The 10,116-nt window shown below is 39.3% G+C and overlaps 1 protein-coding gene across 13 annotated transcripts in view; it reads right to left on the minus strand.

Moving 5' to 3' along the window:
* Positions 1 to 1,115: 1,115 nt before the first annotated feature.
* EVI5 (ecotropic viral integration site 5) overlaps positions 1,116 to 10,116 on the minus strand; it is a 222,915-nt gene continuing 213,914 nt past the window's right edge. For 9 of the 13 annotated variants that reach the window (XM_014550019.1, XM_014550018.1, XM_014550017.1 and 6 more), the window contains one exon: positions 1,116 to 2,255. In XM_014550019.1, the coding sequence (XP_014405505.1) occupies positions 1,941 to 2,255 (315 nt within the window). In that variant the 3' untranslated portion in view covers positions 1,116 to 1,940. The remainder of the gene's footprint in view (positions 2,256 to 10,116) is intronic. The other 4 variants (XM_014550028.1, XM_014550026.1, XM_014550025.1 and 1 more) reach the window with 3 other exon arrangements.

Consider the following 10,116-nt stretch of genomic DNA (forward strand, 5'->3'; position numbering starts at 1 on the left):
TCAAAATGATATCAGACTTCTCAACTATAGAGCAGTGCCTTTAAAATTCTGAGAAAAAAAATTTCTAATCTACATTTAATTATCTTTAAAATTTTTAATGCTCACTCAAACTATCAATTAAGTATGAGGCTAAAGTATGAGTTAAAAGCTGAAATGACTTAACCTGACCCCTCAAAGAAAACCCTTTTCTGGGTGAATCACAAGAACCAAAAATCAAATAAAACTTTTTTACAGTTTATCTCCCATAAATCTTTTTTTTTTTTTTCCCCCAGAAAGAGGGATTTGCTACACCAAATTGAAGTACATTAAGAAAGAAAAAGACATTTTTTTATCCAGGAAAAAGGAAGTCCAATACAAAAGTGAAGTCAAAGGAATCCCTATGATGCCGAAAAAGCTCCCAAGATGACAACTATGCAGGAGGCCTGGAGTCACCTCGTCCTCACTGAGGTAGCCTGGAGCAGGTCAGAGAAAAGATTTCTTCAAGGAGAAATTAATAGTACAAATAAACTGTTTGAACAGAAGAGAAGAACACATAACAGGGGCTTTACATGGTACTAGAGGACAATTACACATAAGAAAACACACCCTAAGAAAAAAATGAAAAAACTAAGACAATCATTTGAATAAAAGTATCATGTAAAATAATCACATTAAGACATTGTTTCCATACAATTGAATGCTATTTGGCAATAAAAAGGAATAAAGTATGGATACATGGATGAACCTCAAAAACATTAAGATAAGTCAAAGAAGCCAGATACCAATTTATCAATGATAGATACTCAGTTTCCTAGGAAAAAATAGTCTAGATGATAAAAAAAAGGGAAGAATTGGTAGACAATAATTCTTATGGCTTTATCTATAGATTAGTAATTAAAGAATCTGAAGATAATGATGTGTAGATATTATTGTTCGGTATCTTGGACTTCAATCCATTGCTTAATTTATATTAAGTAGAATATTAGCACTAAGTAATGCGTGCTATAACTTCTTTAATCATGGACAATTTATTAGTTTCATACATGTGAAGTTAAAAGGTCTTACCAATAGTGTTTTTGAGCAAGCATCAGTTATAAATCTGCTAGTGTTGAATGCTAAGCAAAGTACTAAAACTATTAAAATATTAGTGTTTGGTTTTATTTTCAATTTCCTTTTAACTTTGTATTTACAGAAGTCCTGTTAGAATGCTGAAGGTAGTCACTTTGCAACATGTACATTCTCCATATAAAATGATGTTCAATGTTGGGTGATGCAGATTTATAAATTATGTACAAAAAACAATATATTTGTAGTTAACTTACTGCGCTGGATAATAAGCAATATATGGAAGTATCATATGATATGCACATAAAAATTAGAAATTCAAACGGAACTTAAAACTCTCAAGACAGTTAACCTTAATTTGTATGTAAAACATTATATGGGAAAAAGACACTGTGTTTGGGAACTTTCGGTGGTCTACTAATAAAGCAGTAATTTCAATTGGGGGGAAAATTCCCTCAAACACAAAGCATAAGATAAATCTGATGTGTGTCTTGGTCAAATGTTTGTAGACAGCTGCCCTGAAAACAAATTGATAAACATAAATATACAATTTGTTTACTAAGCATAAAATATTGCACAAGAGCAGTTTTGTCTGAAGAAAATTAAATTTCCCATAGTTCAGAACTTCAAAATGGTTTCCACATATAGATATAATTACATTTTCTACACAAGAAACATTAAGATTCAGTAATACTGCTAGAACCTTATTTTTCACATTAACCATAGTCCAGTCTACTTTATGGCAATGGTCAGTCAGTGGTGACGGTTTGGCAAAGATCAAAAGGCAGATAAGATTGAAAAATATATATATGTACATATGAAACAGATATGTCCCCAAAAACCCTTAATCATATAACTGATCCTTTAAAAAAATCCAGTCTAGTTCACAGTGATGGTCAGACAGTGGTTGAGTACGATTCTCTCTTTCTTGGGGGCTGTTCCTTTTGATCCACTTGATTGCCCTCTCTGGTCTCCATCACACTGTCTTCTGTTTCGCTTTCACTACCATCTGCCACAGTGGGGTCTAAAGACATCGCGCCAGACTTTCTGTGCAAAGGAAAACCAATGCCACTCTCCTGCAAGGAATTCTCTATGAGATCTTCATCAGAGGAATGGGATGAGTCATCATCTCCTATTAAGTGGTTGACAATGTGGATTCCATCAAAAGGGGGTTGGCCCAAGAAGCCCCTCTGGCCTTTGAGGCATCTGAGCTGTCAAAACAAAATCCAAGTTAATACAGTCACCTGGGGAAAATACATACACACCTCACCAAGAAAGCAAACATTTCATGTTTAAGGAAGATGAAATATTGATTTCCTCCTATTTATAGATAGAATAGTAAACTACCAATTTTTGAGCAACTCCTGTGTGTTACGTAGTCGGCACATAATGTGTTATGTTAATTGAATAATCACAATGGTCATTATGGTAGATTTTATTACCCTCATTTCAGAGATTAGGAAACAGAGACTCAGGTAGAGCAAGTTGCTGAGGACACATAGCTAATAGTGAAGTTTAGAATCAGATTGAACTTTCATTTTACTAGAGGTAATACAATGAACCCCATATGCCCATCACCTAACACAACTAACACAACATCAATAATCTAATTACAGTATACCTCTCCAGTCCCTGGATTATTTTGAGGTAGAGCTTAGATATCCTATCAGTTCACCTTTAAATATTTCAGAAGATATGGACTTAAAGGCCATACTCCAAACTATCACACTGTCTTTTAAGAGCATGTCTCCTTAATTCAGTGAATCATGAAAATAATTTACAAATCATTAAAATTTGCTTTAATGTCCTGTTACAATATCCTAAGAACTACCACACCACTATCACTCTGTTAGAGCAGGAATGCTTCCTCCCACTAAGTTACTTTCTTCTGTGGGGGGGAATGCCAGTAGTGTGTAACGTTTTTGCTTTCTTTCCCCTCCTCCTTCCCGGGAGGAGCAACTTCCCTCACCATCAAGTAGGGGAGAGCAACTGCACATTTTGCTCAGCTCCTTCTCTTTCCATCTTTGAGAACCAGGTGGTTTCTCTATTCCTGGAGTTTTATAGGGTGTGACCCTCAAGGAGGAAGGGTTGTGGAGATCAAATGCTACATTTTACTGGTGGGCAAGTCTGACTAATTCTAGAGTTCATATTGAAAAACCCACTGTCACAAATCTAAACCACATCCTCCAAACCCAGCTTTATCAGAATTTAAGGTTATTTCTTTTCATCATCTGTCAATCCTTTGCCTAAGTTCCTTCACTTTCCCACCCACCTCCATGGATACTACTACTTGCACTACCATATAATTAAGACATTAGCCCTGTCCTCAAGAGTTTATGCTTTAAATGTAAAATTTAATTTTGATATTGTCATGTGTTAAAAAATGCAAAAACAACAATAAAGAAACAATTAACTACCAAAATCTGCTTTGATTATCAAGAATTTTGCTGAAATACACTGCATTCTCCTACCCTTATCATTACTGTCAATCTTCAATTTTGTTTCTCAGGGACAAATTCCTGGTCACTTACTATCTTTCAAATCTTGAGATAAAAGCAATGTGAAATACTCAGGAAATATTACATACACTTTCAAAACTAACGGTTCCGAGAGTAAAGACATTACACGTAAGCTTTGCCATAACACCTCCCAGCTTTCCCTACAGACTTCCAGGAAGATGTGAGGAAACCCAACACCTCCCTGCTGGTACGTGACCACAGGACACAAGAGGGTGCTGGGACCCGGTACAATGATGTCTGTGGCAAACTTTCACCCATAAAGAAATGCACGTGCCCTCGGCGGAGAGAACAAAATGATCGGGAGGTACATGTAACCAAAATAACACCTTTCTCCTTGCAGGGCAGGAGGGGTGCAGACTTGAAAGACAGAGAGCACCACAAAGCCTCCCATGGTTGTGCTACCCACTGCATTACAACGGCCACATCCATGTTCTGATGCAACATCCTATCACCATATTGCAACACATGATTTATGGCTCCAAGTGTTAAATTAAGTCAGTTAATCTCTTCCTTTCTCTCTTTTCCCCAGGCCCTTCTGAAGAGATAATATGGAACACGTGATTCCTTCTTCCTGGCTGCTACAGAGGAGGAGCACAGCAGGGGAACCACAACTTCCCTACTGTTTGGAAAGTTGTAGCTTTCCACTGCTCTAGCAAAACTTACTACAATTAAAACACTGCAGTATATCAGATGTTAATAAGCCATCTCGAATCTTACATAAAACTATACGTTGAGGGTCATTTCCTCAATGTCAAAGGAGATGCAATTAATGCTGCTTTTTTTTTTGAGAACTGCTAATATAAAGTAGCAAAGGCATAGAGGAATTGTTTTGGTAGGCAAGAGAAAAGGTTAAGGGAAGAGACTATTTGGTAAAACTTAGTTATCCCCTGGGCCTAGGAGGAAAGTGGACACGGGCAAGGAATTACAGAGTACTAAGTACCCAGATGTGACCTGGAAGGGCTCGACTCCAGGTGGGGATGTCCTCCGGGACCCCTCCTCCTGTGAACTGGGACTTGACTGGAAGAACACCAGCGCTGGGCCCTCTACAGTACAAAGTCTTGGTTGCCTAGCTCTCAGAGCTGCACTGCTTATCCTTATTACTATTCTTTTAGGAACTAATTATATTTAAACAATACAAAAAACAAGATATTTAATTTTCTCAGCCCAACCCAACCCCTCAAAACTTTCAGGAACATTATTGGTAACAAACTTAGATTAGCGGATCTCCAAATATGGCGCACTGGCCATCTGCATCAGGATAACAGAGGATGCCTATTAAACATGTAAAATCGTTTCCCAGATCTAAGGAATGGAAACTGGAGAGTGAAATCCCGGAGCCTACATTTTTAACAAGCATCTCAGGAGATTCTGATATCCTCAGTTTGAGAATCATTGTGGTAGATCCTCTATTCCAACCAAATGGGGCCGAGTCACAGAGGACTTACCTGAAATGGAACTCTTAATTACTCAGGACAAAAATGCAGCTGAACTATGGACATCTCCTGTGTGTGTGTCTGGTATATACAAATGGACACCACCTTTCAGCAGCATAACTAAGTTAGGCCACCTCCACCATCAGAAAGCAGCAGTTAGTTTAAACATTTTTCCCTGAAACTTTCTCCTGGTAGGGTCCAGGAATGTGTATGTTCAACAAAACTGAACTGTTCTGCCCAGTCAGCATGGCTCAGGGATTGAGCGCCAACCTACGAACCAGGAGGTCACAGTTCGATTCCTGGCCAGGGCATGTGCCCGGGTTGCAGGCTTGATTCCCAAAGGGGGGGTGTGCAGGAGGCAGCCTATCAATGATTCTCTCTCATCATTGATGTTTCTATCTCTCTCTCCCTCTCCCTTCCTCTCTGAAATAAAAAGAACAGGATACTCTAAAAAGAGATCTTAAAAACAAACAAATGAAAAGAGATCTTAGACATACATTTCTCTGTCATGAAAGACATGAGCTTTGAGATTGAAAAGGCCTGTGAAGTACCTGGGCACAAAGAAAAGAACAAAGCATCCAGCCCCAAACAAAAACATGTTTTATATAAAATATTAAGAATCAAAATGATATCAGACTTCTCAACTATAGAGCAGTGCCTTTAAAATTCTGAGAAAAAAAATTTCTAATCTACATTTAATTATCTTTAAAATTTTTAATGCTCACTCAAACTATCAATTAAGTATGAGGCTAAAGTATGAGTTAAAAGCTGAAATGACTTAACCTGACCCCTCAAAGAAAACCCTTTTCTGGGTGAATCACAAGAACCAAAAATCAAATAAAACTTTTTTACAGTTTATCTCCCATAAATCTTTTTTTTTTTTCCCCCAGAAAGAGGGATTTGCTACACCAAATTGAAGTACATTAAGAAAGAAAAAGACATTTTTTTATCCAGGAAAAAGGAAGTCCAATACAAAAGTGAAGTCAAAGGAATCCCTATGATGCCGAAAAAGCTCCCAAGATGACAACTATGCAGGAGGCCTGGAGTCACCTCGTCCTCACTGAGGTAGCCTGGAGCAGGTCAGAGAAAAGATTTCTTCAAGGAGAAATTAATAGTACAAATAAACTGTTTGAACAATAGAGAAGAACACATAACAGGGGCTTTACATGGTACTAGAGGACAATTACACATAAGAAAACACACCCTAAGAAAAAAATGAAAAAACTAAGACAATCATTTGAATAAAAGTATCATGTAAAATAATCACATTAAGACATTGTTTCCATACAATTGAATGCTATTTGGCAATAAAAAGGAATAAAGTATGGATACATGGATGAACCTCAAAAACATTAAGATAAGTCAAAGAAGCCAGATACGTAAGATGACATATTGCATGATCCCGTTTATCTTTTATTATTTTTTTGCATGATTCCATTTATATGAAATGTCCAGAATAGGCAAGTCTACAGAGACAGAAAGTGGATCAGTGGATGCCTAGGGCTGGGGGAGAAGGGAGGAGAAAGGAAGTGACTGAAAATGGGCATGAGGTTTCTTTCTGGGGTGACAGAAATATTCCAAATTGTAAATTTTATCTCAATAAAACTAAAGTCAGAAAAAACAAATTACCCCCTCCCCAAACCCACATTATTTTCCAAACTTTCCTCATAAGACCATCTTGGAAACTTGTAAAAATAAGACTTCCCAGGTATCTCGGTCTCCATTCCAGAGGAGAGGCCTGAGGAGTTGCAATATTAAGCATCTGTGTGCTTGTGGTTCCACTGTGAATTGATATACACTTAAGGATGTAAATGTAAACTAATGATGTTGATCCTGAATACTAATATAACCAAAGTCATTATACAGAAATATTTCATTTTATTGTGCTTTGCCTTAATCCACTGACAAATATTACATTTTTTACAAATCGAAGGTCTGTGGCAACTTCACGTTGAGCAAGTGTATGGGCACCATTTTTTCCAGCAGCATTTGCTCACTTTGTGTGTCTGCATCACATTTTGGTAATTCTCACAATACCTCAAACTTTTTCATTATAGTCATGTGCTGCAACTATGTACTGCGTATAAAAGGTGGTCCCATAAGATGGAGCTGAAAAATTCCTATCTCTAGTGATGTTGTAGTCATTGTAACACTGGAGTACAATATAATATTTATGTTTGTGGTAATGCTGGTGTACAGTATTTATAAAATTTACAGCAGTGTCATGTCCTAGCCCTTCACATCCACTCACCATTCACTCACTGACTCACCCAGAGCAACTTCCAGTCCGGCAAACTCCACTCATGGTAAGTGCCCTATACAGGTGTACCATTTTTTATCTTTTATACTGTATTTTACTATATTTTTTCTGTTTTAAGATATGTTTAGAAACATAAATGCTTACCTTGTGTTACAATTGTCCTATCTCTAGTGATGTTGTAGTCATTGTAACACTGGAGTACAATATAATATTTATGTTTGTGGTAATGCTGGTGTACCATCTAGGTTTGAGTAAGTGCACTCTATGATGTTTGCACAATGACAAAAAATGCCTAATGACACACTTCTCAGAAGGTATCTCCATTGCTAAGCAACACAGGACTGTATTATATGTTATGGTGATCTGTGATCAGTAATCTTTGATGTTACAATTGTAATTGTTTTGGGGAGCCATGAACCATGCCCACAACTCCACCAACTGGTCATGTCCACCAACTGGTCATGTCCTGCCCGCCCCCCGCGCCACCAGCTCCTCATTTCTTTCCCTCTCCTCAGGCCTCCTTAATCCAAGAGACACAACAATATTGAAATTAGGCCAATTAATAACCTTACAATGGCCTCTGATTATTCAAGCAAAAGGATAGTTACATGGCTCTCTAACTGGAAAGCTAGAAATGCTTAAGCTTAGTGAAGAAGACATATTGAAAGCCAACACAGGCCATACAATTAGCAAAGTTGTGAATGCAAAGGAAAAGTTCTTGAAGGAAATTAAAAGTGCTACTCCAGTGAATACATGGATAAGAAAGTGAAACAGCTTTATTGCTGATATGGAGAAAGTTTTAGTGGTCTGGATTAAAGATCAAATCAGCCACAACATTCCCTTAAGCCAAAGCCTAATCCAGGGCAAAGCCTAACTCTCTTCAATTCTATGAAGGCTGAGAGAGGTGAGGAAGCTAGCAGAGGTTACTTCAGGAGGTTTAAGGAAAGAAGCCATCTCTATGACATAAAGTGCAAGGTGGACCTGCAAGTGCTGATGAAGAAGTTGCAGCAAGTTATCCTGAAGATCTAGCTAAGATAATGAAGGTGGCTACACTAAACAACACGTTTTCCACGCAGACAAAACAACCTTATATTGCTTTTTAAAAATATATTTTTACTGATTTTTAGAGAGAGGGGGAGAAAGAGAAATATTGATGTGAGAGCAAAACATTGATCGAAACCTGGGCATGTGCCCTGACTAGGAACCAAACTGCAACCTTTCAGTGCACAGGACAACTCCAAACCAACTGAGCCACACTGGCCAGGGCAAAACAGCCTTATATTGTAAGATGATGCCATGTAGGAAGGATTTTTCATAACTAGAGAGTGTAGTCAATGTCTGGGTTCAAAACTCCAAAGGACAGGCTGACTCTCTTGTTAGGGGCTAATGCTGCAGGGGACTTCAAGTTGAAACCAATGCTCATTTACCATTCCAAAAGTTATGCTAAATCTAATCTGCCAGAGAAAAATATCCCTTTCAAAATATTACTGCTCATTGACACTATACCTGGTCACCCAGGAGATCTGATGGAGAGGTACGAGATTAATGTTTTCATGCCTGGTAACACAACATCCTTTCTGCAGCCCATGGATCAAAAAAGAATTTTGACTTTAAAATCTTATTACTAAAGAAAAACATTTCATAAGGCTATGGATGCCATAGATCAGATGTGGGGAACCTTTTTTCTGCCAAGGGCCATTTGGATATTTGTAACATCATTCGTGGGCCACACAAAATTATCAACTTAAAAATTAGCCTGTTACATATGGTCAAACATTTAATTAACTCACCCCTAATGCCTTGACAGGGCCAGACCAAATGATTCCTCGGCCTTATATGGCCTTTGGGCCAGATATTCCCACCCCTGCCATAGTGATTCCTTTCATGGAGCTGGGCAAAGTAAACTGAAACCTTCTGAAAAGAATTCACTCTTCTAGATGCCATTCATGACTCATGGGAAAAGGTCAAAATATCAATATTAACAGGAGTTTTTTAAGAAGTTGACTTGGGGGGAAACCAAGATGGTGGCATAGGTAAACACCAGAAATTGCTGCCTCCCACAACAAATACAAAAGTACAACTAAAAGACAAAACGGACATCATCCAGAACTACAGGAAGGCTGGCTGAGTGGAAATTCTACAACTAGAAGGAAAGAGAAAAGCACACTGAGACTCAGAGGAGTTGCGGAAGTGGAGTGCAGAGGTACGGAGGCGCATGCGGCAAGGGCTGGCGACTGAGGACACGGCTATCTTTTTGAATTGGGAGGGAGCCACAAGCCCCCGACTGCTCTGAACTCCGGTTCCGGGAACTCTCTGGGGACCCGGACTCGTGCGGGGAGAGACTGGACGGTCTGGCAGCGGCAGAACTCGGAACTCGAGGGCGGCTTTCTCTGGGAGGTGCTTGCCGCAATTACCAGGACACTGAGACGCAGGGCCCCTTAGGGCAGGGCTGAGGATCAGCCATAGCTGCTTGCTCCGCCCGGATGATCCCCTGAGACCCCGCCCCACCCAAGCTGCAGCAGAGGCTTTTGCATATGAATGCCCTGGCCCTTTGCAATCTGAAAATTACCTAACAAACTGCAGCTGGGCCAGACAGACCCAGAACTTCCAAGAGAAGGCCCAAGGCACCACAGCAGCTTGCATTGCTTCACAGCTGGGCCTCATTTGGGCACCTCCAAACCCCAAACAAGAAGAGGAATCTGCAGATCTCTCCATAGCTCCTGCTGGGTAGCCTCAGACAGAGGCTAAATTAGCACCTCCTTAGAGATCCAAGAGCCAGTGTACCCAGTGGGCAGAGTGGGACCATCCAGATTACAACTCCTCAGATCCATAAGGGACACACTCAGGGGGCAGACTCAGT

The sequence above is a fragment of the Myotis brandtii genome, unplaced genomic scaffold (assembly GCF_000412655.1).
Source record: "Myotis brandtii unplaced genomic scaffold, ASM41265v1 scaffold58, whole genome shotgun sequence".
Taxonomy (NCBI): Eukaryota; Metazoa; Chordata; class Mammalia; order Chiroptera; family Vespertilionidae; genus Myotis; species Myotis brandtii.